At 39.6% G+C, this 18,333-nt stretch overlaps 1 protein-coding gene and 1 pseudogene across 2 annotated transcripts in view; both read left to right on the top strand.

The window, feature by feature from the left end:
* The window catches only part of NF1 (neurofibromin 1), a 210,654-nt gene extending 199,161 nt beyond the window's left edge, over window positions 1–11,493 (top strand). For both annotated transcript variants that reach the window (XM_015599200.2, XM_006924984.3), the window contains one exon: window positions 7,778–11,493. In XM_015599200.2, the coding sequence (XP_015454686.1) occupies window positions 7,778–7,920 (143 nt within the window). In that variant the 3' untranslated portion in view covers window positions 7,921–11,493. The remainder of the gene's footprint in view (window positions 1–7,777) is intronic.
* On the top strand, window positions 5,224–5,342 carry LOC112473208 (annotated as a pseudogene).
* Window positions 11,494–18,333: the final 6,840 nt, after the last annotated feature.

The following is an 18,333-nucleotide window of genomic DNA, read 5'->3' as shown; positions in this document are numbered from 1 at the left end:
CAGTCCATTATTAGGCCCACAGTAGCTGACTGAGCTAGACATGAATTGAAGAACCAGCATTAGAACCAGAAAATAAAACCTATCTACCTAAAAATGCTATAGATGGGACTTTTTTTTTTTGCTTAAGGCCAACCCTTGAGTGGTTCTCTTAGATGATGAGCAAAGAAGCCTTTTTTAAAAGCCATATTTTGATTGCTTTATACTCATTTCCTTTCAAGTATACATTTCAAATGCATTTTCCCTGCATCCTCTTAAATATTAAAGGGCAAGTATACTGGAAATAAAAATCTCAATGAAATTATATGGACTTAGCACTCATTAAAAAGAAATTTAAAGATCCATTTTCAGGTATTAAAATTTAATTTACACTCTGCCAAGGTCACAATATTTTTCACACTGTAATTTGATTCAGTAAACATTTGAACACATATTTTGTAGGTGTACATTAGGCCTTGCATCTGAAGATGAGAGACTCTGGTCATCAGAGACTTGACAGGTTTTGCCTATGGACCTCATTGTTGGGTTTGTAGCTAAAGTTATTTCCTTCTGATCCATGTTGCTTAACAAATTCTATGTGTACACAAGTTCTTTGATTTTTAAGGACAAGATTTATACTATAGTGCTCTATAGAAGATAAGCAAAATTCCAGATATTTATCTTACAGATATTCATTGTTTACTACATACAAGGGACTCTATCAGACCCACGGGAGTGGGGGAGTTAGTAGGACATGATACCTGCCCTCAGATAGATTGCAGAGCAGTGAGAGTGGTAAAATGTACACAGATAACTGTTTTGACATCTTTTATGGTACTCGTCATGTTGTACCTTGTACTATAACGTATTCTGATAGTTCAAAGGGATACTTGTTTGCAAGAATTGGGTAATAATTATCGTAGAAGTTTTATATTTTTTAACTCAAAAAATGTGAGATATGTTTTATAACTTTTTGACAAAACCAAGCCTGTAGTCTATTTTAAATGTTTATTATTAGAAATCTGTAATTTTTTTTTCTTTGATCAGCTTATTTTACTGCTGGTATTGGAGCATGCATTTTTAGAGCAAAAATATATTTAGTTGGGCTTTATTTTAAATTCACTCGTTTCAGTTTGTTTTGGGGCTGTGTCCTGGCCTGACAGTTATCCGATACTCACTTTGCTTCTGCAATGCACACCTCTCTCCTGGAAGCTGAGAGTCTCAACTAGGAATTATAAACATTCGTAAACCAGTAGTGCTGACATCTATGTGCACAGTGATGGTTATCAAAACCATTTCTCTAAATGTGTAGGCATGCCTCATTTATTGTGCTGCACTTTATCGTACTTCACAGATGTTGCATTTTTTACAAATTGAAGGCAAGACCCTCCACCAGCAAAAAGATTAAAACTTGCTTTATTGCAGTGGTCTGGAACTGAACCTGAAATTTCTCTGAAGTATGCCTATAGACTTAGCTCTACGTCAGTAGCACTCGTAATATGTTTACCAGATTTAAAATATCTCCTTCTTAGAAGCCTATTTTGAGACTACTTAAAATTTCTGAAATGACTTGTTTTTCTTCTTTTTTTTGTTATTGCCCTGTATTTAAGGCAGAAAAATGATTTTAAACTAAGCAATTGCTTGTAATTTCTGCTAATTTTTTAGCTCATTTTTAAGTTTAATTCTTGATTTAAACTAAAATTCTTAATTGTAATAAAGGTGCTAAAAACACATCCATCTGTAAATTTGTAAGTTCTACCATTTATTTACAGAGTGTAATATTCAAGAAATTAATGATCAGAGGTCAAGAATTAAAACCAGATTCCTTCCAAAAACCAGGGAATATAATAATTATCCAGAATCAAATCGTATTTCACTCTTTTAAAAAAATCTTATGGACATCACTTTCTTTTGTTTTTTCTTCCATTCTGTGTCTGTGAAGCTTCTCTGCCTTGCTCTAAATCAGCAGTTTTCATGCAGCTGTTCCCTCATCAAGGTACTCTTTACTTTTGTCATCTTTGCACGAAGCACTGCTTACCCTGCACTCGTTCTGGGCACATGGCATGAGACTTCATTTACCAGCCCCTGTAAGCACAGTCTGGCTTAGCACCTGAGGGACTCGTAAAGCCACTGCTTTAAGTCTGGGTGCTTACTGGCACTGCAGGGCCATGTATCCTGTCTTGGTTAAGGAGACCGAGGATAAGGAGCTGCTTATACTCCCCCTGCACACTGAAGACGCAGTCCCAGCCTTGGCCAACACAGGCAGATTAACAAGAAACTCCAGGGAGAGTTAATAATAGAGAAAGCAGGGTATGTGTTTCAAGGAAGAGTTTTTAGCTTAGAAATAATTTGTTTTTCCCAAATATAAAACCAACCCCAGTGTTTCCTTAGAAATTAAAGCTGGCCATCCACTCTATCACCCATGTTTTTTAAAAAATAATATAGTCTTTAGTTAGCTCTAAGGACAGAGAAGAAGAAATCGTGAAACACTTGTGTGTAATTTATAAAAGATGCCTTTTCTTTCTTTTACTCTTCTATAATTATTATAGAGAAATATTAGACCTAATAGGAAAAGAAGTATCAGCAGTTGATGAAAGTCCATTAAAAATTTTTTAATTCACATAGGTATTATTTTGTATATCTAGCTCAAAATACAGATATTTCTAAATATATATTTAACACATCTCCATGAATGTATTTACTATAGCATAAGAAGCTATAGTTTTTTTAAAAAGCTGTAGTTGCATTTTTGTCTAAGAAGATTATTTTTTGTGCTTATTTACCTTAGCTTCAGTAATTTTACAAATTCCAGTATAAAATTCAAGGTCTAAGCATTTCTAAAACTTTTTCAGTATATCACTTAGTTTATTTTCAGGTATTAGGAGCATCTTAATTCGTATAGTAATTTTATCTATGTGCAGAAAGTCTTCACATGGATTACCATATCTGATTCTTCTAACAACCCTTTGAAATAGGCACATCTACTGTATCTTTAATGGCCAGATTAAGAACTACAACCAAATAAGAGTACTGATCCAACCAAGACTCAAACCTGGGTCTTCTGACATGTTTGCCTCATTATATATATGTAACAAATGAGCCTTCTGACATGTTTGCCTTCTCATATATGTAGTAAGACTTTTCTGACAGGTTTGCCATATTAAATATGTAATAAACTAAGCAATGCTGAGTCATTACCTTTTAGCGCTGCTGTGCAGGTGGTGGGAGATTTGGGTTATTTTTAGTCTTTCGTTTGTGTTGTGTAACTTCTCACAAGTTACCTAACCCGTTTCTTCTAAGCTTCTCAAGAATTAAAAGGGATTTAATCCTTTTATTGTTTCATGAAAATATTAGGTTCCAGTTTGGTTGGTTGATTGGTGTTTAAAAAACAGGCGAATTTTTTTTAATTAAGTGTTTTATTATTCGTCAGGCTGGATGTATATCCCTAGTTGTCAAAAGAAACAAACCCCGACACCTGCCTTCAAGGAACTCATGTTCCAGCAGAGGAGATAGACATGTAACTTGAACAACTATAATGTAATATAATAATTTTTTTTTTCATTTAATTGGCTCACTAAATTTTGGCCAAAAGCGCATTTTATTTAGGATTTTATCTTTATCTGGAACCACCACAATTCGTTAAAGCATAGTGCTTATTAATACACCGCTATAGAGAATTTCCAGCTTCTTCTGCCCTGCATGTTTGTAAGTGGCTGCATGTATGACCACAGCATATCTCTGGGGGAATTTAAACTAGCAAATTGGGAACATAGAAGTTTTTATCTGTTTCATTTGGGGGGTGGCCCCTGGGTGTCTGTCACCTCATGAATTTTTGCTTTTGTGCCCACTGAGGGTCAGAAGAGGAAGCCAGTGCTTGGGGGCATAAGAGAGACCAGAACACAAAGCCTTAGTGAGGCCTGGAGGAGAAGAAGTACGGCGCCAAGGTCTGCTCACTAATCCCAAATATAGCATGTACCAGTGTAGGATGGAGTCTGTCTCCATTTGAGCAGTCTGGCTGATAATCTGAGAGTTTTTCCAATAGAATGTTGAGCCCAAATCCTTCACCAGCTTCTAGAGAGGTTTCTAGATTTAATTTTAGAGGGTAAAAAGAAAGAATGCTGCCAAAATTCTCAAAAGTGAGAATGATGCTTAGAAACCTAAATGCCATAACCAGAAACTAAGGTCATTCTGTTTTATGCAATTTGGCTTTTTCAAGAAACTGTAATTTGGTATAAATATAATGCATTTAAAAAAAAATTTTCTTTTTCCACTTTAAAAAAAGACCCTTCAAGATGTTTATGTCAGCTTGTCCTTTGATCTTTAAAGTAAAACATCTTTGCTGTGAGGTCGAACTTTGGAATCACAGTCACGCTACATTTACCTTGTATAACTTGTAGAGTTTGGTAACTAAGTAGGAAGAAAATGCACATACAAAAATAAGAACTGAATTGAGATTATAATTGAATTTGAGAGAAGTAAAACATCAACCTTTCACACAGCATTGAAGCTTTGGGTTATGAGTGGCAGGACTAAGTGATACTTTAATATTTTTAATTAAAAGAAACACATGCTCATTAGAGGAAAAAAAAAAAAAGAAAATTCAGCAAAATAGAAGAAAAAAATCACCCATAATCTCACCATTCTAAAATAATAACTGATTAGTAACATTTTGGTGCATCTCTTTTTCAGTTTCTTGTCTTTACGTAGTAGCGGTCCTAGTATGTGTAAAATTCTATGGCATGCTTTTTTTACCCTTAACATTTAACTGGAGATAAATAAGTATTTTAAATCTCTTTATTTAGAGGCCTGAAGGTTATTTTCTTAACAAAACAAAATGGAATATGCTTAACCTTCACCCTAGCGACTTAATCTTTGTGACTGCAATTTATATAATGTTAATTCTTTAAAATTTCACTGAGCAGGCCCTTTTCCTTAGATAGAATCATTGCCACCTTGCAGTGTAATGATTGCTTTTCCCCCAGAGTAAGCCACAGACTAGCAGTGGCAAGGCTGCCATGGTTACAGATTGCTGGCAGAAAGCCACAGGCCCTCCTTATGATTGCCCACGCTGTGCCCCTCCTGATGGTCATCTCCTAAGTAGTTGGTCATCTCCTAAGTAGTTCAAACCCTTATCTTTTAAAAGTTCTACTTTTACCTGAATCTTATTTCCTGTTAAAGAAATAACCCCAGATAAGTAACTATTAGACTTGAACTTGTAGGTCGCACACAAATAAGAAATGGAAGGTCGTCTACGGCCATGCCACCCTGAACCAGCCTGATCCCATCTGCTCTCAGAAGCTAAGCAGCGTCAGGCCTGGTTAGTACTTGGATGGGAGACCACCTAGGAAGACCAGGTGCTGTAGGCATAAAAAATAAAAAATAAGAGATTGTAAGCTGACAAGGTCCTTAAAATCTCTGAGGTCAACCAAGGGTTGCCTCGCCTAAAAAAAAATTTAAAAACAAAAACAAAAAACGGAAGGTCAAAGACACTGATAAGTTTGTGATGGAGGAAATTCAGATGCAGGAAGCTAAAAAAAATTTTTTGTCTTTTTCACTAAATATATGGTACCACCCCCAGGAGATCAGGGGTTACATGCTTTTTGGCTCTGAATTACAGGCATCACATTTAAAAATGAAGCGTTCACTTCAACCAGTATTATTGAACAAGATACCAATTATATCGTATAAGAAAACAAAAATGAATAATATATGATCTTTGCCCTTCTGAGTATGTGTACTCTAGTAGGGGAAATAAGATGTATACACAAGTCGTGATAGTATACAGGCAAAATGTAATAAATATAAATGCCATATAAAAGCAGGGAGGAAGAAGAGGAGAAAGTAGTTCTGGCAGGAGACAGAAGAATGCATCATGAAGGAAACAGAGATGGGAAATATGGGTTGGATTTTGTAGAGATAGATAAGGCAATTAAAATATCCTACACAAACAAGTTCAAAACATATTCAAGAGATGATGAGCAGTCTTCTTTCAATTTTATTATTTTTTTAAAATACCTCTGGAGAAGATGCAGATCAGTGTGCAGAAAGGAGTAAAAATCATCTAGAATTCTGTTACCCAGAGAAAAGTTCTGTGAACATTGTGATATGTTTTCTTCCATTCATCTTTCTGCATATATGGTTGGTTAGGTTAGAACGGAACAGATTCGAGATGCTGGTTCGCGGTGCTTGGCTCCTGGAGAGGTGTTGCTGACATGTGTAATTCTACATTCACACTACCAGCCCAGTGCACTTTTTCATAAACAAACACTGACAAATGCCCATGTTCTTTGACAAGTTCAAGACAGCAAACCTCTACTGAGCCTGTGTAAATTGTACCATGTGCCTGTAGATTCTTTATGCTCTGAACTGAATTCAAAGCTGAATCCAAATGAAAGATTTGTGGCTCCTAGTAGGAGGAGGTCATCACAAATATATTTTCTGCTCATGAATCAACCAATAGATGGGTGGATCTATGTATATTTTCTAGAACCTAAATAGTTTTTGACTTGAAATGCTACTTTTTGTCCATAAATGGAAATTTTTTCATTCTCAAATTTACTGTTCAGATGGTACAGATGAGAATAAATTTTAAAATTCAAATGGTACAGATAAGAATAAAGTAAAAATTACCTGAAATAATGCCACCAGAGAGAACTTATTTGGGCAAATGTTTTCCCAGCCCTTTTTTCCCCCCTACTCCTAAGTTTTGGTCATCTTTCTGTATCAGTAAATATCAGTCTCAGTACTTTACATTTTTATACAAGTTGTTAAAATGCTCTCCAGCTATTTGCTTTCCCACCTGTAGTTATGCTAAAAGTGGGTATAATCAGTCTAATTATTTTTATTAATTTTATTGAAATGTAACAGACAGAAAAGTACACGATCATAAATTTCAACCTAAAGAACTTTTAAGTAAACACGCTTAACAATCCAGCATTCAGATCAATAAACTGAACATTACCAGTCCCCAAGAAGCCACTCTCATTCTCTCTTTCTGTCACCACTTCCTCAGGGTAACCACTATTCTGTTACCTGTAATTTGTCATCTTTATTAATCTGAGAGGTAAACAGTATTTTGTTTTTGCTTCTGGTTACTGTTATGAAGTCATTACTTAGATTATTTATAAAATACATTGTAAGACCCAGTTTTGGGAGGTTTAATCTCCTCTATGAGAGAAATAAATGGCATCCGTCTAAGATGCAGAGCATGAAATGACTTGCCATAGTTGAAAAGGTCAAAGCAAAGAGTCTACAGTATGACCTCTGTGATGTGTTATTTTCTCAGTAAATATCTGAGTTCCTTTGAGACAGGCACTGTGATTTAAAAGAAAAAAAAAAGTGTCTGCCTTTGATTGAAAAAGTAGAAAGGATCTGCCTTTCTTTGAAATAACAAATTTCAGTACCTTTTGCAACTGTATATATAGTATGTATATATTCTGTGTATAAACACCAGTAAGGATATGTGGCTAGAAGCTGACCTCTGCTGGAAGCTTCTGGTATGATTTGGAGGAAGGATTTCTTGTCTTCCCTGGTGGCTGCTAGCCTTTCGTTCAGCTCAAGCCTGCCTGCCTTGCAACTTCTTGGGTTTGTTTTTTTTTTTTCTTACGCTGTTTTTCTGCTGTGATAGCAAACTCTGCTTAACAAAATGTGAAGTTTTCTGTGTGACAGGATCTTCATAAACATTCTAGCAGTTGAGCATTAACAATTCTCCCGGTTGTATCTCGTACACAAATCATGAGATCCAACCCTGGAGCTTAACACCGGAGGAGAGAGAGTAACTGGCCGCTCTGTTTCTCTCCAGGAATTGACAAGGAGAACGTTGAACTCTCCCCAAGCGCTGGGCACTGTAATAGTGGACGAACTCGCCATGGATCCGCAAGCCAAGTACAGAAGCAAAGAAGCGCTGGCAGTTTCAAACGTAATAGCATTAAGAAGATCATGTGAAGCTTTCTTTCTTTCCTTTTTCAAACAAACTTAACTTACACGGGCTCCTCACTAGTGCCCCCTTCACGACCGTGCTGTGATGCTGCACTTCATGTTTTTAAGAGCCCATCCTGTCTGCCATGTTGCCAGATGATCAACTCTTGGAAGCATTGCCTAAATTTAATGCTGCTTTTTCTTTAACAGTTTTTTCCTTCTAATTTCGGTGTGTCTGATTTAAGCAAGTGTTCAGAACAACTGCAAAGAAAGTGGGAGGTCAGGACACTTGAACTGAGAACATCCCAATTGTGAGAGAGGATGGATTCTTGAATACTGCTGCTACTGGCCAGCTATGAAAGCCATTTGCACAGAGCTCTGCCTTCTATGTTTTCCCTTTCCTCATCATACAAAGTAAAGTGTCAGTCTTATTTACACACTTTTCAAGATACAAGTTTATGGGAGAAATAATACTATAACCCCAGTATATTTAATCTGACTTTTAGCTGTGGACTTTTTTTTACCTTACAAAACTGAAGGAACCACAGAGTTCAAGCCTCAGAGACTCCACGCCATAAAGCCACAGGCGAGGTACTTTGGAGGGGCGGAGGGATTTAGTATTTTGTAGCGGGTTCTTAAGAAATACTAACATTTGAGTATTAGCAATAATTTCAGGAAAATAAGCATAACCACATATATCTTAACATCACCGAATTAAAGCGATAGGTTCTGAGGCCTTATCCAAACTCAGTCATCCAAACTAGTTTATTTTTTTCTCTAGCTGATTATCTTTTAATCTTTAAATATGCTATAAGTTGTTTTTTGTTTTTGTAAGCCAAAACTATACTAAGTATAGTAATTATACATTTTCCCCCACCTTTTCTTTCCTAAATAATGCTAAGCAGGGTAATCAGTGAACAAAGTGTTGAAAATTGTTCCTAGAAGGTAACTTTCATAGATGTTTGCATTAGCTCCATAGCAAAATGGAATGGTACGTGGCTTTGAGTAGCTGATGCTTTTATTTTGTTTAATAATTTTCCCAGAAACATGGAGTGTGGTGTATATTAACAAAAATGTATTTGATAAAATGTATTTTAAATGTCTTGTAACTTTACCCCTCCCCTCCAAAAAAACCAGTAATCTCTTTAGCAAAACATTTGGGTCGTATATGATAGAATTTCATTTAATCACTGTGAAAAGACTAGTCAGCCTGAATTAGTATGACAACAGGGGACCGGAAGAGGTGCTGCTATACTGAATGGTATGGGTTACAGTGGCACTGGAATTCCCATAGTAATGCAGATCAAGTTTCTTTGTGGTACCTGGATAGTGCAAAATAATTCAACTTCAGAGAGCGTATTAGTTTTCTGGATGTTCCAATTTAAGACTAACCGTATTTATTACAAAAAGATATTATCCCCTACTCCCAGGTTCCCTTTATATGTTCAAATGTAATCGCTTTGGGAGGAGAAGAGAAACCTGGGGGAGGGGAAGAGTTTCCTGTAGTGCTACTTCATAAGTGGATTTCAGTAAATTAAATTCCACAGCTAAATCAATAAACAATGGTACATGTAAGTGTTCTGATTTTAATAATATAACACATTTCACATTTATCCACATAATAACAATGTAATATGTTAATGTAAATAAAATTGCTTTTGATATTCAGAAATATCAAGAATTTAATTTTTTTAATTTGTTTACAATCCTGGGAAAAGTAAGAACCATTTGCCAAAATAAAAGGAAAAAAACCCTTAGTATTAATAGGTATTTTGACATAGAATTGTTGGAAAATATTAAAGACGGGTGCAATTAACTAAACTTTTGTTTTTAACTATTGTAGAGGCTGCATTAGAATAGAATGTTTATAATAACAGAACAACTAAGACTATAAAGAAGCTTAGACTAGAACTGAGTTTAGAAATAGGTCATTAACAACCCTGTGCCAAGGATGCCAAGCTGCCGTTAAGGTCCTCGCACAACCCAGTACTTCTGGAAATGGGATTCACAACTTCTTGGCTCCTGGACTAAAAGGCAGATATGAGCCTTTAATTATTTTGGTTCCACATTTTCCCTCCGTGTTGGTTGGTTTGGTGCATATGATAGTGGGTAGTGGTATGCTATTTTGCTTCTCCCATCAAAATAGACTAATTTCCAAAGGTTTGCTGTTAAAAATATTGATCTTTCCATAAACAAATTTTCCAAGGTATTATATTTCTTAAATTTATTCATTATTTTCCTCTAGTGTAATGAATGGAATGAATTCACTTGAAGTACCTCATGAAATGATCAGCGTTGCACAAATCAAAATTGAGCCTTCTTTGAACTGCAAAAATACTTTGACCAATATATCCTGGGAATTTGAAAACTTACCAAGATTTAAAATTTTTATTGTCTAAAGAACTTCCAACTTTTGAGGAAAATCTAGCTTTCCAAGTAACTAAAATGAACATGAGATAAATCTCTCACCAGTATGCATCCCCTGAGAAATGAATTACTTTTTTCGGCCTCTTATACCTGTAATCTGCAGAAGAAATTCTGAAGTTCAGAGCAGGTTTCTCATTTTGCATAATCCGGTGTAAATTCTATAAAGAACATTATAAGTAATTTATTTGGGGTTTGTGGGTGTTCCCCCTTTTTAAAAAGGAACAGTAACTCATCACATTTTTATTGCGGATAATCTACGTGTTTTATCACTGCTCCAAGTCCCAGGGGTCTGGTCTTGTTTGCTGATGTGGAAACACGGTTCACCAGCTTTGTGGGGGGAACGTGGCAAGTGCTCTGCCCTTCGTCCACTCAGCACCTGTTCATCACTAGATGCTGGCTCTGTGCAGGTCCTGAGCCTGGCACTGAAGACACCGCAGTGAACGGTCAGCTTCCACCCCCACAGAACGGATGTTCTAGGAGTAGACAGAACAGAAGCCGGCAACCCTCCTCGCTTAGTGGCTTTTAGGGTTTTTCAGTTTTGTTTTGGCTTTTTGTTTGTTTTTTGGTTTTGTTTTTACGTTCCCCTCTCATCCCTCCCCAGCATAATAAGGCATGTCTTATTCAATGTTATGCAATGGACTTATACAAAAATTCACTTAGTGTCAGCCACATAATTTTTTTTAATGCAGTATACTCACCTGTAAATAGTTTGTGTAAAATTTGACAGAAAAGTATATTTACTACACTGTAAATACATGTGATGATATATTGTATTATTTTGCTTTTTTGTAAAGCAGTTGCTGTACATGGATAACAAACAAACATTTGAATATTCTCGTGTTAGTATTGTGAACTTCTTCCTGCGACTGCGTTACATCACTTAAAGAAAATGCCATGTATTGTAAACTTACACTGTATATGATAACTTCCTCTCCCTTCCATTCAGACCTAAACATTGGTAGTTCCCTTGTCTACAGCCTTGTTAATATTGTAAGCAGTTGTACGCCAGCAGGAGAAATACTGACCAACAGGCAAAATTGATCATGATCATTGCAGGAGAAATTGTAGAAATCTACTTCAGATCATTGTTGTTCCTCGCCTCATTTTCTTCCCTGTGTATGTACTCCTCCCCCCCCCTTTTTTTAAGTAAAATGTAAATTTAATCTGCTCTAAGATGTGGGGAGTTATTTAATTTCTTCACGTGCATCAGCTCTGTTTTCTCACTTCCCCTCACTGCTCACTGATCTTTTGAAACATCATGACCATTTCCTTTCTTTTATGGATGTCTTGGGTTCTCCACCCCACCCCACCCTACCCCACCCCACCCACATGGATTTCTGTTTCCAGAACCAATCTCAACTAAAAGTAAAGTAAGTAATTTTAGTGAAATGTGTAGAGGAAGAAAAAAAAAGTTTTCCTCTAGTCTCTTAGGGTTCCTGGCTGAGTCTGAAAGTTAAACTGACCAAGGCGGATTAACAGGAGAAAATCATACAAATGTATTTAATGCAAGTTTTATGTGACACGGGAGCCTTCACAAGCAAATGAAGACCGAAGAAACAGTTAAACCTGAGTATTTCTATGCTAGATTTAATAAAGAGTGGGCAGTCATGTAGAAATATGACAGGTCAGAGTATGAGGTGAGTATAGTAAATGGAGAACTCGAGGCCTGTTTGTTCCTTTGTCTTTGGACATAAGGGTGTGTGTTTCTTCTGGGCCCTTTCACAGGAGAGTTTTATGTCCTGTTTCAGGGTAGAAGGGCAGGGGAAAAGTCAGAGTGACTCAGCTTAAAATATTCAGTATGCTAAGGTGCCATATTTTGGAGTTGTGTGCCCTGGGCCCCATCAAATGCTTTTTTAGGGTCTGCCAAACTGAGGGGTGACTCTGTACTCTGGGATAGGCTGAATCTGTTGCTTTTAAAATGAGCAACCAAAAAGGCCAGGACACCTGGAGGTGGAGCCTTCAGAGGACACGTGTTAGGACTCAGGGATCCTCCAGCTCTTCAGCTCCCCCTATGGAATCTTCTGTGACACTGCATGTGTAAACACTGTAAAACACTTTTCTGGAGCAGGTGCTGCGAGTTTTACTATCTTGTTTACCCCATTATTTGGGCTACCCCCAGATAGAGAATCAAGCCTAGATTCTGTGGGCAGGGCAGAGCTGACTCTTGGGAGGGTGACAGTGTCCGGCATTAAACAAAGGACTAAAAAAGACCATGAAACATAACCTGCAGGTCAGAGGCAAGTGCTGGTCTGTTTATAGGAAGGCCGAGAAAGCAGGGGTACCTCACCTGGAGGGCTGGCTAGTACTCGCTTGGCCCATCCCACACCTCCAACACAAAGGCAAACTCCCTAGGGTTGGAGTCCTGGAATGCAGCGGCGGGGTGGTGGGGTAGGGGGGCGCGGAAACTCAGGTGATTTCCCTGGCTTAAAGACCCCTGGAGCAGAGAACTGAAAATCCAAGTGCAGCAAATACCTCAAATAGCTGTCTTTTCCCTGTGGCCTGAAGCATCGTATTCAAAACTAGGGATACCTTTAGGGTATTGACCCCTCTGTCCCTAGGTAGTTAGCTCCTTGAGGTCATCTTTATGAGGTCATCTCTATGGGGTCCCTATACCCAGGGTTTGCCTGCACAGAGTTTTTGCTTTCTGGGACACTCTCAGGCTAGCCTGGCTAGAAAAGTTAGTTCCCATGGAGGATTGGGGAGGGGCATGAGATGCTGGAAGAATAATAAAAACCTTGTTCCTCAGTATTCACAGTGTTCCTCTTTTTCTAGAAAGTAGCCCAGCACCCCCCACCACCACCACCCAAGGGAAGCCCCTAATGGTGGCAGGCATCTTAAAGCATTTACCCTCACCCCTAATTCTCCCTGGGTCTCTATCAGTGAAACGTCTTAGCCTGCTTGCTGCAGGTCAGACAGAACAGCCTCAGGCATAGCAGCATTCAAATTCTCAAGGGCAATTAACAGCCCCAAGTGATCTGCCAGGCAGCCTCTCTAATAAAAACTCAGTCTTCACACTGAAGTCAGTTCCACTTAAAACCTTTTTAGCTGCCAATCAAATAAACCCTTTTGAATGTTGATTGTTTCTGTAACTATGAGGCCATATTGTAGAAACATGGTCCCTGTTGGGTTGAAAATCTCCCATTTTGTTCTTTAAAAATACTGGCTAATCATAAGTGGAAATGTCATAAGATTAACCAATCAGTTTGGCTTTTTACAAAAGTGCCTTCTAAAAATCCATATATACTGTGTGTATTCATTTATACATGCATACATGTATATATGCGTATTTAAAGTTCCCAAAGCAGCTTCATACACTTTACCTAAATTGGGCTGAATTACCTTTATCCTTTTTGAATTACAGACATACCTCATTTTATTGTACTTTGCTTTACAAACTGAAGGCAAGACCCTCCACCAGCAAAAAGATTACAATTCGCTTTATTGCAATACTTGCTTTATGGTGGTCTGGAACCAAACCTGCAATATCTCCAAGGTATGCCTATATCCCCAAAAGGTCATACTGCAATATGTTTCTAGGTTCCTTACCATATGCTGAGAGTCAAGCTAGTTGTGATAAAGAATTAAGCATGTGGGGTTATAGGGTTCACAACTTACCCCCACAGGGGCCACTTCCTCAGTATAAAATAGGGAAGCCACACTGGAATCTTCACAGGACCCCTTCCTGGTCAGACGTTTAGAGAGCATTGCCCAACTCAAATACATTTAAGGGAAGAAAATGTCAACAGATGTTACCTCAGCTGACTTAATTCATTTGTTCAAAGAAACATTTCCTGTTGGTTATAATTGTGCCGAGCCCCATGCCAGGCACTGCAGATGCAAAAAGAGGAAAAAGTTTGGCCTCTGTCCTCCATGAGTTCACAATTCAGTGAGGGAAAACAGCCATACAAGCAGTGACCACAGTGTCCCAAGGTGTGGACTGGGCTCTTGGATGGTTGCAGTGACTGGCAGGGTGGGTGAGTAAGGAGTTGGGTCTTGAAAACTGACCAAGAACTGTGTCCATCGAAAAGTTGAAATAAGGTTGTGAAGTCTTGAATGTAGAGGAGGTCACCGAGGCTGGGGACGACCTGGCCCAGAGGGCAACGGGTAGCAGAGACATGTCTGGGCAGAAAGCAGCACACCAGGAAGGAGACTGGCTCATTCCGTTCTAATTTTCCTCCATTGTTTTGTCACCTTTGGGGAATGCACCCTAATTTTCTTCATTTAAAAACTCCATAAAGACAGGCCTTTGTCCCAGACCAGCAAAAATAAGGGGACTCTTTGAATCTGGCCCAAAGTCAAAGCAGGATGAGAAACTGATGGCGAGGGATCCTCTCTTGCCGATTTGGTAATTCGTGGATGAAAGGCAGAAAGGAATTAGGTGATCTACACCTGAAGCAAAAATACCACCACTACCAACACCCATACTCATATCTAGGATTCTACAGGAGACCAAAGAAAATTTTTCTCATTGACAAAATACTGCGTCTTTTTGAGTTAGCAGCATTTAATCATTCATCCTGCAAACATTAATGAGGCCCGTTATTTTCACGAATAAACTCTAGCATCAGCACCTCTTAGGAATGCTTTTTGATTTCCCATGGGCTATGTTGTGAGCCCTTCTCTTGGTCCTGTATCTTGGGCCTCCAGATACAGGGGCCACGCCTCGTTCAAGGTGCTCAATACATGGTTATAGAATAACACTTAAGACTCTATGTTACCAGGGAACTCGAAACATAGATTTAATAGAGGAAAGACCCCATTCACAACAGCAACTCCATGCAACATCTCTACCAGACTGAAGATGACCTATGTAAAGACCTATTGAAAACTCTGATCAAGACTTTGAGATTTCACATATCAGTAAAATTTCCAAAATGGATTTTGTCAACATGTACGTTTAGAAAAAAAGCAAAAAGAATTCTAGTAAGTCTTTTTATATTAAAAATGCCATTTCAACCCCATAAGAGTAGGGAGGGAAGGAATCTCACGATAAAGTACAGTTCTCTGAAGAGAATTAATTTTGCTTTATAAAACTCACTGTCATCTTTATTTTCCTCCTGCTGCTGCTAATGCAGTCCACACAGCGCTGCTTAGCAGACAGTCACGCGAGAGGGCCAGGCAGAAGGGAGCCAAGTACCTGGAGATAGACCACGGTCCTGGATGGGGAAACCAAATATTGTAGAGTTCCAGTCTTCCCCCAATGAATGTGCTGACTTAACACAATTCCCAAGATCCATACTGGGAGAGAATGCGTCCCAAACAAAACGAACCAAAGGTTCACCTTGTAGGATAAACAAAAAAGTATGGCCAAGGGGAAAACAAAAAAAGGTAGTTGGAAATTTTTCTTACTAGGTAAAAACTAGAAATTTTAAATATTCAAAACTGATCATGGTAATTAGACTAGATGAGTAGTATGGAACAGGCTAAAAGGTGAATATTATGCTATGGTTTAAAAAAGCACCAGTTACCCCCCAAATTTCATTGGCTTAAAAGCCACAAAAGCTTTTCTCTCCGCTGCTACGTCCATCATTGGTCGGCAGGGGGCTCTGCTCACCCTGTTCTCAGGCGCCCAGAGAGACTGATCCAAAAGCAGGGAGAGAGATGAGGGAGGCAGCAGTGCCCGGCGCTGGGATGATGAGACTGTCCCACACCTGCACTGCCCAATCCAGTGGTGACAGCCACATGAGGCTGTTGAACCCTTGAAATGTGGCTCCTGAGACCGAGGAGCTAACTTTTTAAATTTAATTTAAATTAAATGTGAATAGTTACACGTGGCTAGCAGCTACCAGATTGGAGCAGCCCAGCATCTGGAGGGCCTCGCATTAGCAATTAAAGGTCCGAGGCCAGATGTGGAGTCACTTCTGCTCACAGAAGTGACTGCCAGAACTTGTCACACAGCTTCACAAAATCACAAGGGTCAGAAAGAGCTATCTTTCTCTATCCAGAAGTGCAAATGTTGGCCAGGAACATGAATGACTCCCGCAGTGGGGAAAGACTTGTAAGTCTAAAGCAGTGAAAGAAATCCTAAAGATTGCATGTTGACTGCAGAAAAATCACACTTAAATTTTAAGGCTAATGAACAGGAAAACTGCTCTCATTATTATAAAGAGTTCATAAAAATGAATTTTAAAAGACCCAAGTAGGGGGAAAAAATGGTCAAAATACATAAATGGCTAATTCACAGAAAGGAAATACTGTACCAATTGCTAATTACTATCTGATGGAAATGTCATCACACTCATTAGTGAGAAAGAAAAAAAAGAAAAAAAAGGAAGCCGAAACAGCGAAATACAATTTTTATCTGTCAAAGTAGCAAAGGGGGATGTATTTACCTAATACATGGTGCTGGTTAAGAGTGTGGTGCGATGAGCTCACGGGCGCACTGGGCCTCATCTTTCTTAGAAACATCCACACCATTTGCCCCAGTAATACTATATCTAGGAATCTAGCCTAGAGAATAATGATCAGAGAGGTAAGACTACCAGACGGTTTGTGTTTCTGCTCCTCACGACCCCAGCACTGTAGGGATTATCCCAAGACCAAGAAAGGAGAGTCGATATCAACGTCTGGGCCACATCTCATCCACTGACTCCAGGGCTATGCTGTGCGCATTCATCCCGGTGTCTCGCGTGTGCGTGTACACACACGTACTTTTTTATACAGATTTTGCCATTTGGGGCCCAACTTCTTGGGTGACCCAGCTGAAGGGAGGACCTTTCAGCTCTTGGCAGCTTCACTTCCGCTTTCTCCTTTCTCAGGAGCGACCCCTCCTCTGACCTCTGTAACAATGCTCGCTACTCCTTCCTGAGGCAGGAAGCATGCCAAGGGCTTTCCACACATCAATTATGTTGTCTCCAATAGCCCCACGGGAGGGCTATTATTAACTCTGTTTTAAGGTGAAGAAAATGAAGCACAGAGGTGTTATGCAATTTGCCCAAGAGGAAGGGAAGTGGGTGAGGAGGGCATCCCTGAACATCATGAAAACAGTCTAGGAGAGTCCGCACGGAATTCTATGAGAGCAGAATAGTGAGGGCCACTCACTGAGAGGAGGCTTCCTGGAGGAGGTGGCATTTGAAGGGTTTCCGGGCAGGGACGACCTTCTAGGCAGAGAGAATTACATGTGAAAGGCGCGCTGGGCATTTCATCGATCCACTCCATGTTGAGTTATTGTCTTGGAACCGAGGCCCATGCCACACAACTCCCGAGAGTTAGTGAGTGTTCAGTCATTGAGCATGTAACAGAGCGTGGTAGATCGCGTTAGTGTTCTGCCGCGTCTCACAGATCGGAGGGCGCCGGCTGGGATCTACCGGGAAAGGGCTGCCTGCTTGCTGCCCTTGCTGAAGACGTAGTTTTTCTTTTCGGCGGCAGGGGGCAGCAGAGAAGGCTGGAAGCCGGAGAATGTGCAGATTGCATGGACTTCCGGTAGGTGAGGGAGCCGTGGCAGGAGATTGCTTCCCACACCGTGAGAAGCCCAGAGGTGAATGCTGGTGCCTCGACCAGAGGCCACTTTTAGGAGCCATTTTTGTGTCTGGTGAAAGGATGCGGAGCCCAGTTGGGTAGCATAAGTAAGATGCTGGCATTCTTGGAATCCTGAAAGGAATGTTAGCAGTCAGTAGTCCCTTTCCCTTCTGAGGGACAGACACCTGCGGTGAGAAAAACCTCTGGCTTCGCAGGCACCCCACCCGACGAGGAAGGACCGGGTCTCCAGAAGCTCCAGAAGCTCTACACACCCCAGTCCTGGTAGGGTCCTTGGTAGCCCCAACAGCGCTGGCTACATCTGCAAGCATGCGGTGCTGGGTTTCTGCTGGCTGAGAGTATTTTAGGACAGGTGAGAAGACAAATGGATTCACACCACCTTCCTCCTCTCCAGAGTGATAATTATTCATGGTAAAAAAAACACCCTAGCAGGTTGTGAGCAGGAAGAAACCGACTCCTGCCCCAGTTCCAGACAACATGGACAATGGCGTCAAGGCCGGTAGATGAAAATCGGAAATACTTCCTCCTTTTAGCCTG

This window comes from Pteropus alecto, unplaced genomic scaffold, assembly GCF_000325575.1.
Source record: "Pteropus alecto unplaced genomic scaffold, ASM32557v1 scaffold98, whole genome shotgun sequence".
Taxonomy (NCBI): Eukaryota; Metazoa; Chordata; class Mammalia; order Chiroptera; family Pteropodidae; genus Pteropus; species Pteropus alecto.
The sequence above is the reverse complement of the archived record's forward strand: the minus strand, read 5'-3'. Positions and strand labels throughout refer to the sequence as shown.